Below are 22,756 nucleotides of genomic sequence, written 5' to 3'. Positions count from 1 at the left end.
CAGGGAACATTTCGTCTTCCTAAGCTGTGTCTGGAAATATGCTAAGTTTTTGAGGAGTGGGAACTCTGGCTGTTGTGTCCAAAACTCTTGAGAGACCCTTATGACAGACAGTTGTAAGATGACCTTCTAAATGTACATGTCAATTAAATTCATATTCTGGTAAAAGATTTTTGGAATGAATATTCCTTGGTCTTCTTGCTGCCAATCTCAGAGAGGCCAAGTATTAGTATTATTATCAGGAACATTCAATTTAAAAACCAATCATTCCTAGATTCTAGTTCCTTTCTTTAACAAATCACCGTGCTTATTGAGATACATGTTTTAAAACAATGCCAATGCCCCACTCCCCTTCCCCACTTCCTAACCCACACACCCAGGGAATAACTGTAATTCTAAGGGGTGAAATTTCCTGATTTTTTTGCACGCATTTCAGCATCAACATGCATTTTTTCCACCTCAAAATATTCTATACATTTGCACCAGGTTTTGTGGCTTGAGAATAAGTAGAAAAGTCCAGTTTCAGAAGTTTACTTCTGGCAGCCCAGGAGATGTATTTGATTCGATTCTAATGGAAGAATTATACTACAACTTTGTTGCAAATGGTCCATTTTTGGCTGTTTGTTTCCCTCTTATTCATGAAAGAAAATCTGGAGCAGCTGTAAGCACAGAAATAAAAAATCTTATTCGCATTCAAACTCTCAGCAAAACACTCAATCTGCAAAAATTCTTCTCTTCCACTATCACTTTTACAGTTATTCCCTGGGTGTGTGGGTTAGGAAGTGGGGAAGGGGAGTGGGGGAGAGGGAGGGGATAGAAAGAGAAAGAGAAAAAGAGGAAGAAAGAGACATATAGAGAAAGAGAGAGAAGGAAGAAAGAGAGAGGAAAAGACAGAAAGAGACAGAGAGAGGAAAAGAGACAAAGAAAGAGACAGAAATGGGAGAAAGAGACAGAGAGAGACAGAGAGAAAGGGGGAAGATAGAAATAGAGGGAGAGAAAGTGATACACAGAAAGAGATAGAGAAAGGGGGAAAGGGGGGAAAGAGAGGGAGGGGAAGAGAGAGGGGGAGGGAAAGAGAAGGCAGAAGAGAGAAGGGGGAGGGAAAGAAAGAGAGACAGAAAGGGGAAAGAAGGAGGAAAAGACAGAGAGGGAGGGAAGGAGACAGACAGAGAGAGAGAGAGAGAGGAGACAGAGAGAGACAGTCATGTGACTGGGTGGGAGTGCATGACTTCGAGTTGGCCATGCCCACTCAGGTTTTTTGGCTCCCAGTGTTTTATTTTTTTGTGGGAAACTGGTCCAAATGGCTCTTTGAGTGTTTAAGGTTGCAGAGTTGCTTCTTCACTCTCAGCTTGACAACAATCGGCAGGGGTGTGGATGGTATGTTGGGGAGGGAATGGAATGCAAGTGAGACCTTGCTGCCAACCCCAAGTGCTGGTGTTTGAAAGATCCAGACTGTTCCCATAACAAAAGAAGCAGACTTAATTGGGCAACACAATGAACTGAAGGGGATGGCCAAGGGGGAAAATCAAGTCCAACTATGTAGACTTTCACGTGGGAAACCCAGAGCTGATTTTGCTTATTCTGTGCCAATGTAGTGTAGTCAATAAAGTTTTCCTTTTGTCCAAGGAATTCTCTTTTTGGATTCTCTAACTGAACAGCTGACAGGCTGTTGGTGTTTGAGCGATCTTATTTGTTTTCAAATAACCAAAATCACAAGAGAACATGTAGTATTCTGATGTATTTTATTAGAAAGGCACCTATTTTTCAATTACCTGAATCTAGGCATAGGAAGACAATAGAGCAAAGCACAGACAGGCAACCTTTGGGAAGGAGAGTGTGAGAGAAAGCTACTGTGGGATGTCAGGATTTCCTCCAGCTAAGTCTAGCCCAGCTCTTCCAACTGCAAGCTGGCCCTTTATCCAATGGCTTCCAATAGTCGTATTTAAAGGATGCCAAAAATAAATATGAACACAGAGTTTGGAATGATTTCCTTTATCTTCCTTCATACCAGTTGGTGACTCTCTTCATAGAGAGGAAATCATCCTTACAGACCCCTGCATCTATTTGAAATATGCAATTGTGGATATTGCCAGAGACACAAAGTGCCTGAGATAATGTTTGTTTTAAAGGACAGACTTAATAAAACAAATTTAACTGATTTCTAGGCGAGGAAGAAGAAACTCTAACCCACAAAGGATTTCCTACATCCTATTTATTTTTTAGACATGTGAAAAAGTTGCACAGGACCCTGCAATATATTATTTTAATTTATTGATTTAAGAGCCAACAGTAAAGAGAAGCATTTCTTTTTCCAGATGACACTTGCATTGCAGATTAAATTCTGGCTGAGTTTGTCTAGCAAAGTCATATTGAAAGTTGAAGTATTGCAATTATCCACTGTCATAAATTGCTTCCACACTATACAGCTGCTTCTTGATATACAACAGTTGATTTAGTGACAGTTCGAAGTTACAACAGCATTGAAAAAGGTGACTTTTTGACATTTTTCATACTTATGACCATTGCAGCATCGCTATGGTCGCATGCTTTAGGTGCCAATGGAGAAGCCAGATTCACTTAACAACCATGTAACTGTAGAAAGCCTCCTCTTGGATTTTTTTTTCTTTTATGAAATTTTATAATATTTTATAGTTAAAATATTTAAGCTTAAATTAATTTTACCATTTTAATGTTAATGTTATATTATAGGAAGGCCATCCCCTCCCGAGGTTAAAATATTCTTTAGTCTTAATATTAAAAAGAGGCACGATAGAATATTTCCCCTAAAGGAGAAATGGAGAAAAATCTTAACAAAGGCAGAAAGCAGCCCTAATTTTCCTGCCACAGGAAAACAGCCTGAAGCAGGAAGGCTGCTCTTTTGGAATGGAGATTTCGTAGAAAGGGTGGGCTAATCTATTCATAAGCAAAGCGACTCCAAATAAGCAACACAGTTAGGGAAGCTGGAGCTGACAAGATTAGCTCAGACAAACAGTATTTCCCCTTTTGTGTGTAAAGTGCCCCCCCTAGGGATCTGGCAACAGCCATTAAAATATTAAAGGGCACATTCTGTCAGGCATGCCTCCCTCAATAACCAAGAAAGAAAACTCCTAACTCCATTGTTCGTGGAATTAAAATACTTTTACTGGTTATGAAAAGATAGCAGTGAAAGGAAAGCAAGATCTGAACCAAGGAGGCATGAACAAATACATATCAAATGATAACCCAGTCCCCTCCCTCTAACGACCCCACCCCAGTGTCCAATCTGCAACTCCCTTAGGTGTCATGTGGGGTGCATCTCCAAAAGGCATCATCAGGTTAGTATGCAGGACGGTTGGCCTTGACCATGTCCAAACACCGGCCACCAGCATGCGCAGAAGATGGTGAGAAGAAAACTCCCTTTTTCATATCACTCCTGTACCATTTATTCCCATCCCAAATACCATGCCCCCACCCTCCCCATTTCTGTGGCAGCTGATAGTAAGTAAGTGAAGCAGAGGCTGACACATTCTTACACAGAACAGGCATCTCAATCACAAAGGCCCAAAGAATGTATAAAAAACCACCTATCTCAACCCCATTTTGCCAGCGATCCCAGAAATATGCTGCTGTCACTAAAGTTTCTTGTACCCAAAATGAACAGAGACCTTTCCTTCAGCCAGCCTCCATTTTATTTCCAGCATCTTTTTCCCAGCTTGGAACCAGACTGGATTTTTCTTCCAACAATTTACATACCTGATGCTAACCTGACCAACGGACCAGGCTTGGGTAAGCCTCCATTTTGCTAGCAGCAGATCCCTTATGTCTGGGGATGGATTTTCCAAACCTTTCCCATTTGGAACAAAGTAGTAAAAGGAGTTTTGAGTCTTGAGCTCAACACCTGCTTGGAAAGGAGGTGAGAATCTGTATATTTTAACTTTTGAAGCCCAGGAGAGTGAGGGAAGTGTGTGTGTGCCTGTGTGTGAGCAAGAGGACCCTTCTCTTAATCACAGCTGGATCCTGCTCCCTCCATGCCTTTTCTAACCACCCCCAGACTGTTTGCTAGTCCCAAAAAACCATTACGTACAGACTCTGAAAAGCAAGGGGGTTTAGCTGGAGCACAGGATCTTCTGTTAGAGAAAGAGAGAGACTGTGTGAAAAGGGAAATGTGGGAGTGAGAAGATCACCCATGGACAGCCAGCAGGCAGAGTCCTAATCAGAAAAGGAGGGGCTCATACTCTGATTAATGTAGGTGGACAGAGTCCTCCCAGGCCATTTGCCTGAAAGCCCAGGGTGGCAGACGGCAAGTTGAAAGGTGCCTTCACTTCGTGGTATAGAGTAAATCTGTGGGTTGCAAGAGTCCCAGAAAAGAAACCTTGGAGTCTCGTTGGGGACAGTGGGAAGAGCAGCCCACATATGGGGAGCTCAGTCAAGGTTCCCACCGAGATCTCCACTTGGGAGACGGAAACTTGGAATCGGGGAAAATTGCCCATCCAGGCAGGGATGAAGAAAAGGCACATGTGCAGGTTGTGTGAGGTACGGACACTGCTCACTGATGAAACTGGGGAAAAAAACAGTTTGTCTAAATAAAGGTACTTAAAAGAAAAGAAGAAATATATAGACATTGATCTTACTACCCTTCTAGATTTTTGCCTTTCCTAATTTAGGTTAACTGAGATTTATGGTGATTGTGACTGGAGTGTGTAAACCGGAGAGTCCTGTTTTCCCTTTCTATATCAAAGTCTTTGTGTGCCCTCAAGGTAAATGTAACTGTTAAATGTCTCTAATCCCTGAAAACACATTACTAATTTAATAACTGCAGTAATTCACGTAATAAATATGGCAAAAAAAATCATAAAATGGGGCAAAACTCACTTAACAAATTTCTCACTTAGCAACATAAATTCTGGGCTTAATTGTGGTTGTAAGTTAAGGGCTACCTGTATTGTAGATTAGCCTACTTTAACCATACTGTGTCAAACCAGAATTATTGCAGCCATTAGTCCTCCAAAACTGTGGGTGCAGGATTGGTTGTTACCGTATTTTTCAGAGTACAAGATGCACCTTGTGAAAATCTGTGTCTCTTATATACTGAATACAGCATTTTTGGCCACCGACCCCCCCCCCTTTGCAAAAATGGACATGCAGAGGGTTTGGGAGACTTGCAAAATGCTCCTGGGGGCTGGGGAGGGCAAAAATAAGCAAGAATTGGGCCTTTTTTGCTCATTTTTGCCCCCCACAAACCCCAGGAGCACTCTACAAGCCTCCCAAAGCTCTGCATGCCCCCCCCTTTTTTTTGCAAAAAATGAGGCATGCAGAGAGTTTGGGAGGCCTGCAGAGTGCAAAAACTTGTTTTTTTAATTTACCTCTTCAAAATCATGGTGCGTCTTATACTCCGGGGCGTCTTATAGTCTGAAAAATATGGTAAATCATTTTCCCAGCTCTAATTTTGAAAGCAAGTAAATAAGACTGACTTATGTGATGAGAAGCCATAAAGTTCTTTTAACTTAATGGAGTTGGGGACATGCCTGTGGATGGCTAAGTATATATTAGGCTATTGCAGTTCAACAAATTGTGGTTAGAAATTCTGGGTTAAAATTATATAGATGAAGTCAGCTGTTCTTTCTCCCTCTTCATGGAACCTTGGAATCTCTAGATTAGAACATATCTGTGGGCCTAATGGCATCACAAATATTACTTTGGGATGTGAGGGGTCAACATGAACAAGATGACTGAATGACTAAATGGCTGCTTTGAAAGAATTTAGGTTGGAATTTAAGGTTTCTCAGAATCAGTATTCTTTCCTACTCCACAGGCTCAATCCCAGGAGGATGTGAAAAATGACTGACCATCCTCAGATGCCTTCAGATCCTTCTACAGCAAATATTTCTTCCCCTCCCTGGGAAGAAACATGCCATCCTTCCCAAAGGTTAAGCCATTGCTCAGCTGCTGAGCCTGGAAAGGACATTGTGTGGGAAGATACATGTGGAAATGAGCTGATCTTTGCCTTAGATGATGAGGAAGCTCCAGCTCCAAACTCAGCTAACAGTTTTTTCTTTGAGGAAGATGACTGCAAAGAGCCTACCTTATGTGGATCATCCTCTCCTCTGTTTCTTCTTGAATCAGATTTCTCACCTGCACTCCCCATTTCTCAATTCCTGTCTCCAACTCACTCAGCATCTCAGAGATCAACTGGCTTGGAAAACTCACACAGTCCCAAACCCTTAATCAATTTGGTGAAATCCTTCTCAACTGAAATTGAGCCCCAGGAAGGCCCATCTCTCAAACACCAGCCTTTGTTGAGCTTGGTCAAATCCATTTCCACTGAAATTTCTCGCTTGGAGCCCGAGGTGACACTGTCCAAATCAGACTCTAAGCTCAATGTTCATCTCTGGCGACAAATCACCCAGCCCAGGAACAAAAATGGTGATTCCAGGACTGCTCCATCATCTCCCAACCATTCTCCTTCAGAGAACAAGGGCAACTTCTTCAAGGCTCAGGAAGCCAAGTTTGAGGATACCAAAAGGAGGTTTTCAGAAGCCATGCAGGAGCCACTCAACAGGCTCAGCAAAATAATTGGGGATGAGAATAATGTGTCCCCCAAGCTCCTCTTACCCCTCTCAGGGCACCAGCAAGGTTCTGATTTCCTTTCTCATCATTTCAAGAGGTCTCCCATCTTGGAGAGCAATTTGGAACACCCCCTCCATGAGACAGATTGGACTGAGACCATTTCATCAGGGAGAGGGGAAATGGAAGATCGGGACTCCTCTCCACATTGCCCCTATGGGGAGGTCTTCCAGGAGGTTGAGACGGCTGAGAAAAACAGCAAGGCCACGGGCGAAATGCAGACTCTCTCACCGCTTGGGGCAGTCCAGCCCCCCAAGTGCTGCAGCCCAGTGCCATGCAAAATTCTCACCTGGATTGCCATCTTGGCCTACAATTACCTGGTCCTCCCATTGCCTCCCTATATCTCCGGCCTCTGCCTTGGCTTGGCCTGTGGATTCCTTCTTGGTCTCCTGGTTATTTTGCTGCTGGTGCCAAAGCGTGCCCTGTCCCCACAGGAAAGGCCCCCTCCTCAGGGCATTCTGTCCTTGCAAGTGATACCTCAGCAGCCATGGGACCTCCATGTGCTCAAGGTAGGGTGGGTTCACTGGTGCCCCCTGTGGGATCAATGGGAGGAAGCCCAGTGCTGGCTGGCTTCTAAACTTCCTTCTTTTCTTTAGAAAAAAAGACTCTTAAATTATATGGGGATACGATGATGGAAAGCTGAACTTCTTCAAGAAAGCAAATTCAGGCAGATCATGTTTAACAACTGCTCTGTTTAGTGAACTGCCAAAGTTACAATGGTGCTGAAAATATCATCAGTCCTCACATTTATCACTATTGCAGTGTCACATAGTCACATGATCAGTCACTATTTGTGTGCTTTATAGCTGGCTTCCAACAAGCAGAGTCAATGGAGAAATCAGCAATAAAATTGTGAATTGGAGTCATTTGATGTCTCCTTAACAATTGTGTCCTTTAACGACAGTTGCCAATCCCAACTGCAGTCACAAAGTGAAGGCTACTTGTGTAGTCTGTTTGACACTCACTATTGACCCTTTCCCATTGTCCCCTAAAGTCCAGCGTGACAATACTTGAGCCACAGCATTCCTCAACACTTGGAAGGCCTTGAAATGTATCATGGAGATAAATTATTTGTAGCTTTAAGTTGGAAAAGGAAAAAGAAAAGAAAAAAGAAAGGTGTTGCTATTTTTAAATTTTAGAACATTTGATTCTAATAGTGCTAGAGATTGAAGCAAGACTGGATGAGGATTCCCTTGGAAAATTCTGACAATAAACCATAATTTTGACTTGATGCATAGAGTCCCAATAAATATCAAATAACACTTTGTTGTAACTTGATAACTCTCTGTAGAACTTTCCTCCTTCAGGAGGCTGAAGAAAGCCCCAAGTCAGAATTTCTCCCCTCCCCTCTGACCCGCACAAAAAGACCCAGAAGGGTGAGATTCTGCAGCAAAACAAACGTTCATTGCACGTATCCAGCCCAGGGCCTGTAGTTTGAAGACCCCTGATTTAGTGCAATATAAAAAATGCAAATAATTTTTCTGCGGACCGCTGCCCTAAAACACTAGTGTGACTTTGTTCAATCACCTGTGCCTGCATTATGGCAAATTCTAGTATGACATGGTCACTCCTGCAAACTTCCACTCCCTCAATCATTTCATCCCTATTAGTAAGATTTAAGTCCAGTATAGTTCACTGTCTAGTTCTCACCTCCATCTTTTGGGTGACACAGTTGTCAGCCAGGCACATAAGAAACCTGTTCTGTTTCCCACTCACTGTAAAAATTGTTTCCCAGTTGATGTTGGGGTAGTTAAAATCCCACATTATTACAATGGTGTGTTTCTTGCACACATTAGTTAACTGACTATCAAACAGTTCATCTATTTCCTTCTCTTGGCTAGGTGGCCTGTGGTAAACACCTAGAGCAATGTTGTTTCTTTTTCTTCTAATATTCACTCAAATAGTTTCAAGAAGGCTTTCTTCTCTAGTATTGTGTATTTCTATAGAGGTATAGTACTGTATTTTTGCACTATAAGACGCACGCCCAAACAAAAAAGTGGGTGGAAATGTCTTATAAAGCAAATATTGCGGGGGGGGGAGGTAGGTGCAGCGACGGTGTTTGCCACCACCACCTGTCACTGCTTCCGCTGTTTGCCGCCACCAAGGAATGCTGGAGCCTTTGCTGCCGAGCAGCTGATCGGCAGTTGGATGGGCCTCCCGGAATACCGCCGATTACTGTTCTAGGCGACAGGGATTGCTGACACTGCCAATTGCCGATGCCAAATGGCAGCGGTGAACAGCAGCAGCAGCAAATGGCAGCAGCAAACAGCTGCGATAGCGGTGATAAGTGGTGGCAGCAAATGGCAGCAGCAGCAAATGGCAGTGGCAAACAGCGGTGATAGGCAACGAATGGCGATGGCAGCAAGTAGTGGCAGCAAACTGGCGATCGGCAGCAGCAATCCCCACCACCTAGAACAACTGATCGGCAGTATTCCAGGAGGCTGAGCCAACCGCCAATCAGCTGCTTTGCAGCGAAGGCTCCAGTGTTTCCTGTCAGCAGCAGCAACTCAGGTTAGTTGATCGGTGGTGAGTGCAATGGAGCGGATCCCTGACGAGCCATGTGCTGGGTCTGTGATAATGTGCTGAAGCTGATCAGGCTGTTTGCTGTTTGCTGCAAGGAGGCTGGCCAGATGAATACCAGATGAATGCTGGGAGACAGAGCAGATTTTTTTTCTTCTTTTCCTCCTCTAAAGCTAATCTGCAACTTATGGTCTAGTGTGTCTTAAAGTGCAAAAAATACGGTAATTCTTTATATACAATGCAATTCTCCCCCCACCCTTTTTTTATTGGTTCTTTTCATTTGGAAGTGCCTTCTAGCACTTCCAAGCTTTGAGACTGGTCATGAGAAATTCCCCAAGTGATTGCAATAATTTGAGGGTGCCTTCATTAAATCCCAAAGAAGACATCAGATTGGGAAATGTGAATAGCTAAAATAGATACAAGGAGATGGAGAAACAATGTTGGAATACAAGTCAAGACATTCAGACTGAAACGTAGGAAGCATATTCTCTTTCATTATATTGTTAGGAAAAAATGCAGGTAAATTTCTCTAGGACTTTTTTTTCACGCAATGCTTTCTTTAATGTGGAGGTGGGTAACCATGTGGTAGCTCTGTATGTACAGACATACACAACGATGTGTTCCTTTATCAGTATGGCAGGAGCATCCATACCTGGCTTCTGCAATTGTCAGAAAGAGGACAGGGAATGGAGAAAAGAGCTTTGAGGTTTTTCTCCAGAATCCGGAATTTCAGGTTGCCCACCTTGGTATTTTTGAAGAAATAAAGCGGACATGAGTGTTACTTCTTTTATTCCAGAAAATGCAGGTCAATAAATAATATCTAGCAGAATAGTGACATACGTATATCTTTGTACTCTTCTTTTGAACATTCCCTAATTTAAATGAATTCTTCTTTTCCAGGGTTGGATGAACGAAATGCATTTTTATGACCCTGAGATTTATCATCCTTCTCTGACCCATTCCGTATTTGTGACCTTAGAAAATTCCAACCTGACGTTATCTTATCCCCAAAGCAGCATCCCTCGGCGAGCCATCTTTGGGGAAGAGAACTTTGAGTTGGCTTTTGTGACCCACCGACGTTATGATACGAGTGGAGCCAAGGTAAGAGTCATCAATAATGTATCTGATGGGGTGGTGGGTATGTGTAGTAAGTACAGATTTGAAATTTGGTGGAGAGGCTAGGAGAGCTTTCATCCCTTCATTCCTCTTTCTGCAGATGTGGTTCAGTCTAAGAAGTGCCCCTTAGATAAATTGGGGGTATTTGAGACCTCACTGGAAGATTTCCCATTCCTTTCTGTAAATAAAGCCTTTCTTCTAGTGTCATCCAGAAGGGATTAAAAACCTCGTCTTCCTACTTTACTGATTCAAACTGGACCCTTGTGTTTTCAGGGTATTCAGTCAAAAGGAAGATCATTGAATTTAAAGTGCTCCACATCAGCATTGTGCCTTCGCCTTTAGTTTCTTAGCTATCATGCTAACTTTTCAAACATGTTTTAGTTTATTACTTATAAAATAGGATGATCAGGTAGCTACTACCCCACAAAACTGTCTCAGAAGGAAGTTAAATTGAAATGGCTCAGAACTCATTGCATGATCGATTCATGTGAGATTTGGGGAAGTTATGGGAGAGGTCTTAAGATAATCATTCTTACTGTGAGATCACAGGATTTGGGCATTCTAAGGCAAGGTTTCATGGGATTCAAAAACCTAAGTTCATAAGATTGAACACATAGGACTCCTTGAGAGGATTGTCAGGTCATGCAATGGCATTTGGGTGGTTAAAAGATTGCTATTGTAATTCAAACTGCTTTTTTGTGGAGAAGGTGACTTGATTCTTTTGTGACTTTAAATTGTCTGTTATTTTTCAGGTCTTCCTCTTCCCACCTGGGCTGGCTCGCAAAAGGATGTGGAACAAAAAATATCCCATATGCATTCTTTTCCCAGAAGACGTGGATCTGAAGACCAAAGCTCTAGCAACAAAAGACCAGGATGTGGACTCTCCAGGAGAGGAGAACCCAAAGAAGAAAGAAGTATCAGGGCACTGCCCAGCTGAGGCCCAAGAAAGGACACTTTATCTCTTTGGTAGAACGGGTAGAGATAAGGAAGAGTGGTATCAATATCTCACAAGGGCCTGCCAAGCTGAATACCATGAGCTACACCACACCAGCCAAGGTGAACTCCTCTCAAGTAAAGCAGGCTGGGAACCATGGGTCCAACTTCCAGGGTTCCTTGAATTGATTGCCTCTTAATTTTCAGAAACAGAATGAGGAAATCCTGGGATGAAATCATGTTTCGTTTAATTAAATTGAACGGCATCTGTTTTTGTCTTGACCTAATCCAATCTCAATCCAATGCAATTCTTTGTTTCCACATCCATCCTGGGCACGGGGGTGGGGGGTGCCATTCTAAGGCCAAGGGTAATGCTTGCAATGCTAGAGCATCCACCTGGGTAGGAGTGGGAATAAAAAAAAAGTCATCCATAAAAAGGATGTGGGCTTTTGACTTTTTTGACCCACTCTGCAGATGCTGTCATCTTCTGCACCCTGTAGATAAAGAAAAGTTTCATGCAGTCTCACTTGAGCCAAGCAACTGTTTCTTCGGTTAACAAGTGTAAGATTGATTGATTGAATCCTCTGGGATTGGGCGGCCTAGAAATTTAACAAATAAATAAATAAAATATTTTAGATAGTAAATAACATTGAGGACCAAGTTGGATTAGAACCTACTGAGGAATTTCTCACTTAAACCCAGTTGGAGTGATTTTCATTGGAAGCAAAACCCTGATCATTAAAAGGGTTCCACCACAAAACCGCGTTTGACTAAACCGCGCTCAATGAAACCGCGTAGCTGACATCATCAACAGGGTGACAACAGCGTGGAGACAGAAGCACGTTGTAAACGCTAAACCTAAAATTAACCCCTAAACCTAAACCTAACCCCCCTAAACCTAATCCTAAACCTAACCCTTAATCTTAAACCTAACCCTAAACCTAACCCTTAACCTAACCCTAAACCTAATCCTAACCCTTAACCTAACCCTAACCCTTAACCTAACCCTAACCCTTAACCTAACCCTTACCTTAAGTTGAATCGGCTTGCTTTCAAAGCGCTATTTAAAGCACCCTTCTTTCTCCATGCTGGCTGTTGTCGCCCTGTTGATGACATCAGCGAGGCGGTTTAATCGGGCGTGGCTTAGTCGAGCGCGGTTTTGACAGGTCACGCATTAAAAGCTCCTGTTAAAGGACAGCAAATTCTAAGTATCAGCAACTGCCCCTGTTATTTCCGCAAGCAGCCCCAAATTTCATATACATTGATATTGCTGCACTCCCAATCCTGACCGGTCTCGTCATGCTCTGTTATAGCAACCCTTTCTTCTCTTGCTCAGGTATAATCCAGCCCATTCCTGCAGGAAAGGAGACCCATAATCACAGCAGCAGCAGCAGCACAGAAGATCTGCTCCCTGCTCCTAAGACCAAGGAGCTGAGCATCAACGACCAAGAAAAACTATTATTGGATTACAATGTGTACATGTCCCAAATAATTCCAGCAGTTACTGACTCCGACCCAAAGTCCTGCCCCAATAGAGCAGACAGCCCTGGTTCCAAAAAGGTGAGGAAATCTGGCTGAAATCACAGGAAAAGCAGTTACTTAATGAAACTGCAATTGTGTGTTTGATCTTACAAAGGATTGTTTGCAAGGTTACTTTTTCATCACTGTTATAACTGAATAGTTACTGAACGAGGCAGTTGTTAAGGACTACCTTTATATGTATATAAAATTGAACATTCTATTTAGTATTTAGGAATTGTTTTTCAAAGCTCCTTTTTTTAAAAAAATTGAACATAAAATGGTCTATTGTGATCCATGAGTTTTGATTATTCAGAATTTATCTTGGACGTTTTGTAAGATACCTATTATTCTTTGCTATTTAGAAATAGTTTATTCTCTGCTTCAACCAAAATTGCTCCTCCAAAACTCCCCATTTTCTGTCCTCAGATCTTCAGTCTTACAAAATAAATTTAGAAATCTCTATTTTTTGATAAGATAAGAGAGAGAAATGCTGCACTGAGTTTATGGATGATGATAAGGTGTGTGGCATTCCATTTGCTGAAAAATTAAAGCTGATGGTACCATCCCCAAGTATTTAGAGTTTGCTAAAATATTTTGAATGCCAATTTTCAGACCCATAAGGTAAACATACCATCTTACCAAACAAAATAAAATACTGCATAAACTCAGGGCAATCCAAGAGGGGGTCATAAATATTAAGATGATGGTGATAGCTACACAACAGAAACTCCATTCTTGTGGAGGGCGGCATGTGGCCATTATAGTCCGATAAGATGAGTGATTTCTTTCCCTTTTGTTCTTTTCAGTTCCCTGGGGATGAAAATCTGACCTCCAACCCCCCTATAGTTTGGGTCAACGCAATGCTTGGCCGAATGTTTTGGGACTTCCTAAGGGAAAAATATTGGGCAGATCAAGTTTCAGATAAAATTCAGAAGAAACTGGGCAGAATCAAGGTGAGAAAAGCTGCTTTTCCGTGTCTTCTTGAGCAAACTTCCAGGGGGCAAAGAAATCCTGCCCAGTCCTACCCTGCTATCCAGGAAGAAGGCTGAGATACCCAGAAGGCATTGCTTCCTGACTCCAAAGGCAAATTTGGAAGCAAATTTGCTCATCCACGTGTTGTAGGCATGTACCTCACCCTACATTCCCACAGCACAGTCACAACTTCACCAATCATGTTTCAGCCTAGAATGTCATGCAATTCAGCACACATGATTAGATTATGGTTTTGTAAATCATGCAAACCTCCTCACCCAAAATCAGTTGAGTAAACCATAGGGTGCAAACGCAATATTTTCTTCTAGACGTTTAATTTTTGAGTGCTGTGGGACGTCTCACCATATTTAGACCAAGCAACCAGAGAGGCTGATGTTGCTGGATACAAATGGATTGGCTGATATGGTATCATTCTCAGCTGAAGTTCCTGCCCCCCTCCCCCTGAGTTCCTAGTGGACCACAACAAGGACACTAGAGACACAGTGCACCTGTCTGATGCTGGTTCTATCAGAGAATTAGTTGGCTCTTGGAATGGGACTGGACATTTGTGAATACAGTAGAATACAATGAAAATTCCTTTTGTATCTTCTAAATAGTTGGTAACTTTCCCACCTCAAGTCAAGAGCCAGTTAGAAAGAGGATAAAAGGCTTGAAGGGCATCTTAATGTTCTCTCTGATAAGTGAAGGTAAAATATACAAATCTGGTTTCCAAGATTGTGTTACCCAATCCCTTTTTCTTTGCAAGAAATCTAACCCAGGGACACTCTGTGAATCATGTTTTGCATGTGGCCATTAGGGGCCTGATATTGACTAGTAAAGAATGCCAGCCTGACAGCAACTTTCTTCCTCTCTTTGACTTTCCTGATGGTTGGTTTTTTTCCCTTCTTCCTTTGCTCTGATGCAGTTGCCATATTTCATGAATGAGCTCACTCTGACTGATCTGGAGATGGGGACCTCCATCCCACACATACTTGGCACTTCTAGCCCCACAGTGGATAACCGAGGTATGTTTTGGTGACCAGCAGCCTGGGATTCCCATTTCTGTCATTTTGTGGCCCATATGAACCTGGAATTGTTAGATAGGCTGAATGGATGAGGCAGGACTCAGGCTTCAGTGACAACAACAGCTCTTTATTCAGCAAACTATGTATAGATCCAGCGCTGGCCTGTTTGACAGCTTCCCCTTTTATAGGGAGCTATCAGATGGCTCAGCCAATCAGCTTCAAGTATTTTCCCAAAGGAATGGAGGACCTTGGTAGAGCCTATTGCTCCAGTCTCAATATCTAACACCCCTCCCCTCTAAATCTGTTTAGTACGATTCTCAAGCATTTGAGGAGTTGCTCATTATTTGCGGCGGATACCAGGACATCTTCGAAATAAGGGACTACTTCTGGTATCCCCTGCAAAAGTCGTTCCATGACACTTTGGAACAGTCTGGGGGCTATGCTGACTCCAAATTCCAATCTATTGCATTTGAATGCACCCTTGTGTGTCATCATACTTTGGGCCTCCGTAGTAGCACCATCTACTGGCAATTTCTGGTAAGCCTGTGCCAGATCTAATTTTGCAAATATTTTTCTCAGCCCAAGGGAGTGAAGCAAATACTGAACAATTGGTACCGGGTAAGCATTTTGCTGGAGGGCTTTATTCAGGGTGCACTTATAATCCATGCAGATGCTGATTGACCCATCGGGTTTAACTGGGGTCACTATTGGGGTTTCCCTCCGGGCATGGTCGACAGACTCCAGGATTTCCTGAACAATCAATTTGTGCAATTCTTGGTCAATTTTGGGTTGGAGGGCAAAAGGAACCCTCTGGGTCTTCATCCTAAATTGAGCAACATTGGGGTCTAGGCTAAATGATATAGGAGTTTCCACATATTTGCCTAGGTCTCTGCTGAAGACGCCCTCAAACTTGCAGATCAATTTGTCGGCACTATCATCAATGATGGCATTGATGCTGGTTACCCCCATGGCCAGGGATTCGAACCAATCAAAGCCAAGCAGGCTTGGGAAGGAGCCACTGACCACTGTCAGTGTAAGCGGCCCATCAAAAGATTTAAACTGATTTACAGAGGGAAGGAGGTGTTTCAACAGGAAGAGATTCAAAAGGCCTTTCTGGAATTTTTTACAGAACTGTATAAAGGGGATAAAATTAATGGTTTAGATATAGACAAATATTTAGATAAAGAGAAAATACCTTCAGTTAGAGAAGAGCACAGGGAAAAATTGAATCAACCAATAACCTCGGGGGAAATCTTGCAGGCAATTAAGCAATTAAAGTCAGGGAAAACACCAGGTACAGATGGCTTGACAGCGGTTTACTATAAAAACTTACAGTTAGAAATGGTAGAACCTCTTAGAGAATTATTTAATATGATTCAAATGGAAGGTAAAGTGCCTCCATCTTGGAAGACAGCGTTTATATCTTTGATACCCAAAGAAGATCAAGATACTACTCAACCCAAAAATTATAGACCTATTTCATTACTGAATTATAAAATTTTTACTAAAATATTAGCAAATAGGTTAATGTTGGTTATTCAACAATTGATACACATGGACCAAACAGGTTTTATACAGGGGAGACAGATGAAAAGTAATGTCAGATTAATTATTAATGCATTAGAATATTTGGGAAAGAACAACCAGATCCCTGCTGCGTTTATATTTTTGGATGCTGAGAAGGCCTTTGATCGAGTTAACTGGCAATTTCTGTTGAAGATATTGCAAAAAATGCAGATAGGAGATAATTTTTTACAGTCAATTAAAGCAATATACCAACAGCAAACAGCACAAATCATAGTCAATGGAAGTTTAACAGACTCTTTTCAAATTGGAAAAGGTACAAGACAGGGCTGTCCTTTGTCCCCATTATTGTTTATTATAACTTTGGAAGTATTGTTGAATAAAATACGGAGCTTGGATGGTTTAAAAGGGATCAAGATTAGGCAGCAAGAATATAGAGTCCGCGCTTTTGCGGATGATTTGGTCATAATATTGGAACAACCGCAGAAATCCAGTACAATCTTAATGAATACGATTAATCAATATGGTCAAGTGTCTGGCTTTAAAATAAATTTAGGAAAAACCAAAATATTAGCTATAAATATGAATATTAAACAAAAGGAAGAATTAGGAGTGATGCTAGGATGTGAGGTAGTTAAAAAAGTCAAATATCTTGGAGTTAACATTTTAACTTCAAATGGGAAATTATATAAGCATAATTATGAACCACTTTGGCATAGTATACAGACGGAGATGAAAAATGGGAGAAATTGCACTTATCTTTGCTGGGTAGGATAGCGGCAGTGAAAATGAACATTTTACCAAAATTTTAATTTCTTTTCCAAATGTTACCTATACTTAAAAAAGATGCGAATCTTTTAGAATGGCAGAAGGGTATCAACAAATTTGTATGGGCAGGAAAGAAGCCGAGAGTAAAGATGAAAATAATGCAAGAGAGGAGGATTGAAACTACCTAATTTAAAACTATATTATGATGCAGTGGCATTATCTGTAATTAGTGATTGGACTCATTTAACCAATGATAGAATATTGAATATTGAGGGACACGATCTGGTATATGGTTGGCATGCTTACCTGTTATTCAACAAAAAATTGGATAAGCATTTTAAAAGTCATATTTTAAGAAATGCTTTACTGCGGGTCTGGAAAAAATACCAATATAAATTAAATGACAAGATACCCATGTGGGCAATTCCTAGACATGCAATTGAAAATATGAATATAGCACAAAAACAGGACAGAATTACTTACAGACAGCTTCTTACCTCGGAAAGGGGGGTATTACAATTAATATCTTTAGAGGTATTAAAAGAGAAGGTAGTTCAAACATGGTTCCAGTATGGGCAATTACAGGCTAGGTGGAAAATAGATTTAAAAATTGGTTTTATTCAAGTTGAGGATAATTTGTTTAAACAAATAAGAGATCAAAGCTTAATGCATATAAAGAGGATATATAATGTATTAATACAGATGGATTCGGAAACAGAATTAGTTAAAGATTGTATGATAAAATGGGCTCAAAATATTGAAGAACCAATAATGTTGGCTACATGGGAAAGAATCTGGGTAAGAAATGTGAAATTTACACAAGCTCAAAATCTGAGAGAAAAATTTTACAAGATGTTCTATAGATGGCATTTAGATCCTAAAAAGTTGGCTTCTATGTATCCGAATGTACAGCCTAAATGTTGGAGGTGTGGTTCTCTCGATGCTACATATTATCATATATGGTGGACCTGCCAAAAGGTTAAGGCATTCTGGATAAAAATATGGTGGGTTATGCAAAATATCTTTAAAAGAAGGATAAAGTTTACTCCTCAGTTATTTTTACTAGGTATATGTACTGACTTTACAGTGGTAGAGACTAACTTGATTCTGCACCTAATAACGGCAGCAAGACTGTTAGTGGCGCAATACTGGAAGAAGGAAGACTTGCCTACAATCCAAGAATGGACATTGAAAGTCACAAACTTAGCCGAGATGGCTAAAATATCGGCATATCTTAAAGATCACTCAAATGAGAGATATAAACGAGACTGGAAAAAATGGATTGACTATATACAAAATAAATACGGGACCAAGAAATTCCAGTTAGCCTATGCTTAAGATCAGAAATGATTTAAATTGTTTAAAGTTAGTTCAGCAAGAAGAAGCTAAGGTCAATACAGAATGTCATTAATTTCTTTATTACTTTTTTTTTTCTTCAATAGATTTTAGACTGTGTTTGTTAAAAATCCATACCGTGTACGGGTTCTGGGAAGTCGGGGGGGGAAGGAGGGGGGGTAGGGGGTGGAGGGAGGGAGGGGCACACACACACAAAAAAATGTGTACTTCGATGTTTTAATGATTGACGAATGATGAAATATTTGTGTTTTAAAAGAAATAAAACCTTTGAATGAGAAAATAGAAAACAAAAAATAAAAAAAAATAAAAAAAAGATTTAAACTGCACACGGAATGTGCCACAGCCAAGGGCAGGGATATGATTTCCCTGATAATGGCTGAGCCATACTTGCAGGCATTTCAGCTGGTTTCTCTGGATGCTAGGGATGGCCTTCTTCAGGGTAGCCCAGGATACAATGGTCAGGGAGGACCCGGTGTCGATTTCCATACTGCATGGAGTCCCTTCGATCCTGATGGTTACACACAGCTTCTTGTTTCTTGGCATGCTGGCCTGCCAAATCTTGCTCTGGAATGCCTCTGTTGATTCTGCCCTTTCTTGCTTCCGCTGAAGTTTCCAGGCCTCACATCTAGATGGCCTTGGTTGTCCTGGCTGGCTTGTTGTTAGTCTGGGTTGTTGCGCAGCTGGTAGGTTTGTACGGCAGACTTCAGCCAGATGTCCCTTCCGGTCGCACCTCTGGCAAATAGCGTCCCTAAACCGGCAGATCGCCCTCGGATGGTTTCCTCTGCAGCCTGAGCATGAAGGGAGACGTTCTTCAGTCTCGTACAATGTTTTTTTCCTTTCTGAATGAAGGCGGCAATCTTTGTCCTTGCTGTCAGATGAGAAATTGTATTGGGTGTTCTTGCGATGCACTATGATAGCTCGGTGTGTGTTTTTCGGGCTGCCATGCTTTTGCAGAATTTCTGTCAACTTGGTTGACAATTCTGTTGCTCTGGCCTCGTCCAATGTGATCTATAGTGTGAAATTCATCTTTGCCAGCAGCTTCGGCTGCAGGTTAATGTCTGTCAGTCCACAGATTATTCGATCGAGCAGCAACTCGTCCAAGTGTCTGAACTCTCAGTATGCTGTGACTTTGCGAAGCATAACAACGTACTGGTTGATGGGCTCCCCTTCTTTTTGGTTGCATAAATTTAATTTCTCCCACCGCATGAACTTGGATGCCTAGTGCATCTTGAGCATATTCTGTAACATGAATCAGGTGACCGCCTGGACCTGAGTTTGTTTGGACAGTGCTCGGGTCCTCAGGAGCTCAGGAAGAGAGCCCTCTTCTTGTTGTCTGATAGACCAAGAAGGTTGTTGGCCTCCATGAAACACTTGAACCTGGTCATGTAGGAGTCCCAGTGCTCTGTGGCTGGATAGTGCTCCAGTCTCAATGTCTAACAGGAATGTCTGGAAGCGGAGCAGCCTGGTCTGGTTGCTTCCTCCAGACACCTCTGGAAGGGAACTTTGTTTTTGCAAGTTGTTGGTTCCATATTTGCATAGCTGGGAATAGTGGAACATGGTATGGACGGGAAACATCTATAACTGAAAGAAGAAATCCAATTGACAAAACAAGGAATTATTCAGACTCTAGAAAGGACCAGCCTGGATATGCCATATTCCTTCAGGAAAAGCAGCCTCTTCAGGATCTGGAACAACTGGTCCTGTGGGAGGATGGTTTGCCTCCAAACAAACAATGCTTGCCTCTATGCACACAGGCATCAAAGCCAGAATGATGCCATCTGTATAGCATGATGTCAGTCTGAATAATTTCTCCAAGAATATCATGATGCACATGATGTCACATGTTCCCTGTGAATGTCTCTGTCCACATATTAAGGACTATACCAAAACAAAATAAAAATGATTGAATTAAACATGAAACATGAACCAGGACAATGTTTCACATAGCCTACCATTAGGTGGGTTTACCATTAGGTGGGTTTACACATTGTTAGCCGTGATTTATTTAGCCATAATTTAAGGAATAAAGCTATAGTATACTGAGTCATGGTTACAAATAGCAATGGCGGAGTTAAAGTAGAGCAAGCATAGGGTCTAAAGTGCTATGTGAAATCAGCCATCTGCTTTGGAGGCAGGAAATGCATCAGCCCTTGCTGACCTTAGATGTTCAACCAGAGAAGGGAGGACAGAACTACAGTAGGGATTTTCTGTGTTCAGAATAGAGCCATAATCCCTGATCTATCTTTGAAGTAGTTCATCAGCCAGGAATGGTTGTCCTTCTTCCACCAACCATTTTTCTAGAACAGTGTTTCTTAAAGTATGGTCCTAGAACTCCTGGGATCCCCTAAGACCCTCTCAGGTGCCCATAAAACTAAAACTATTTGTTAGCCTATGTTGAAAAATAATACAATATTAAAATCTCTTCAAACAATTGTGAAAAGTGGTAACAGCAAAGAACGTGCCAATTTTAATTTTTAATATAGTAAATATTGATAAATATAACCCACACAAACAAAAGGTCTTTTGGGTTCTCCATACTTTTTAAATGTGGGAAGGGGTCCTGAGAAAGAAAAGGTTTAAGAAACACTGTTCTATAATAAACCATATGCATTTCAGATATAATCCAGCCCAGCTGGCACCAGATCAAATCCCAGAAGCCAAACCATAACCTGTAACCGGCCTTCTTTTCGACTCTGCAGGCCTTTGGGTGGATATGGAAGTGACCTATCAAGGAACCCTGAAGATGACCCTGGAGACCAAGATGAACTTGTATAAACTAGGCAAAGAAGACCTGGAGGAGGAAAACAGAAAAGCAGATAAGGACAGAAAAGGGTGAGATGTCTTGGGCCCTTTTTTAAGCTGCCAGCTGAACTCCCAGAACAGATGCCATCCTCCTTTGAGAAGCTCCCTAGAATACAGAAAGAGTTATACTGTCAACTGCCCTGGGATCTTTATGGTACTACTTGTCTTCACATTCTTTCCTGGAACAACCAGCTATAAGAGAAATTTGCTTCATTTTTTATTTTTAAGTATAATTTTTATTGAAGAATTTTTAACAAAATAAAAACAATGCAAATATTAGAAAAGAATAAATAAAATAAGGTAATAATAGTGAATAAGAAAAAATAGAAAAATAAAAAATAAAAAATATTAGATTACATTAGAGCAACTTATAAAAAGGCAGCTTTGATCTTTTTAACAGTGGTTATAAATGTACTTATATCTTATCTTCTCTATCTGAAGTTGCAGCATAATTTCCTTCTTTCCATAAGCTTCCCTTTCTAATCTTCAAATCCCTGGATCACAAGTCTATTTTTCTCTTTTTTTAGCAAAAAGTCCATAAGGCATTTCCAGTCACTGATAAAGTAATTGTTGATCTTTTGCCTAGCAAATAAGTTAATTTTTCTATCTCTACTATTTCTTTTATCTTCACCAAGCTCCATTGTGGGTATTTTGGAATCTTTCCATTTTTGTACATATTGTCTTGCAGAAGAAATCATATGTAAAAATATTCCTCTGTGACTCTTTTCTAATTGATTGCCTATTAATTCCAGCAAGAACAATTCTGATTTCAGTTGAATTTTGATCTTTAAAATTCTTTGCATCATCATATGTATTTGAACCCAGAAATTTCTGGCTTTTTTATAAGTACACCATGTACACCATAAGTATACCATGTAAAATGACCATTCATGATGCTTTCCACATTTCCAGCATAAATTGAAGTATCTTTATATGTTTTAAACATTTTTTCTGGTCATATACCAATAGTACATCATTTTACAAAGATTCTCTTTTAAGTTATAATATAATGTAATTTTCAAACTTTGTAATAACATTTATTATTTGTATTTATTTGTTTATTAGAATTTGTCAAACAAAAATGAGAACAAGAATAAAAGAATAAAAATACAGTGACAGGGACGATAGGCACTTTAGTGAACTTATGCACGCCTCTCTACTAACCACTTAAGTATGATGTAAGGTCCACGGAAGTCAATTTGTGACTGAAACTGAAAATTTGTAGCTGAAACAAGTGATGATCAGGTAGAGCATTCCATATTTTCCCTTTGTTCCATCAGTATACCAGTACTTAGTCAATTTTATCATATAGTCTTCTACTTCTACGTTATCCCAGGACACTATAACCATCATAAATATGAGTCAGTTGCCAAGCATCTGAATTTTGATCATGTGACCACGTGAAAAATGGTCATGCCACTTTTTTCAGTGCCAATGTAACTTTGAAGAGTCACTAAATGAATTGTTGTAAGTCAAGGACTACCTGTACAATGATTCTTAAAATCTATATTCACCTTAACATATTGAGCCTGGGATTTCTGTCACTTAAGTGATGTGAGATATCATGTGATCACATCGCTTAGCAATGGCTTCCCATTGACATTGTTAACCGATAATTG

The 22,756-nt window shown here is 40.9% G+C and overlaps 1 protein-coding gene across 3 annotated transcripts in view; it reads left to right on the top strand.

Moving 5' to 3' along the window:
- The window catches only part of LOC106550974 (testis-expressed protein 2), a 57,838-nt gene that overhangs the window by 13,986 nt on the left and 21,096 nt on the right, over positions 1-22,756 (top strand). The window contains exons 2-10 of one of the 3 annotated variants that reach the window (XM_087728487.1): positions 3,675-3,762; positions 4,619-4,733; positions 5,789-7,109; positions 10,021-10,221; positions 10,989-11,292; positions 12,506-12,729; positions 13,497-13,643; positions 14,588-14,687; positions 21,035-21,167. In XM_087728487.1, coding sequence (XP_087584613.1) covers positions 5,814-7,109; positions 10,021-10,221; positions 10,989-11,292; positions 12,506-12,729; positions 13,497-13,643; positions 14,588-14,687; positions 21,035-21,167 — 2,405 coding nt within the window. In that variant the 5' untranslated portion in view covers positions 3,675-3,762; positions 4,619-4,733; positions 5,789-5,813. Of the gene's footprint in view, positions 1-3,674; positions 3,890-4,618; positions 4,734-5,788; positions 7,110-10,020; positions 10,222-10,988; positions 11,293-12,505; positions 12,730-13,496; positions 13,644-14,587; positions 14,688-21,034; positions 21,168-22,756 lie in introns of all 3 variants that reach the window. The other 2 variants (XM_087728486.1, XM_014068965.2) reach the window with 2 other exon arrangements.

The sequence above is a fragment of the Thamnophis sirtalis genome, unplaced genomic scaffold (assembly GCF_051295495.1).
Source record: "Thamnophis sirtalis isolate CommonGarterSnake01/CBP01778 unplaced genomic scaffold, rThaSir2_p1.2 scaffold_14, whole genome shotgun sequence".
NCBI lineage: Eukaryota > Metazoa > Chordata > Lepidosauria > Squamata > Natricidae > Thamnophis > Thamnophis sirtalis.
Note: the sequence above shows the minus strand (reverse complement) of the source record. Positions and strands in the feature narration are given on the sequence as shown.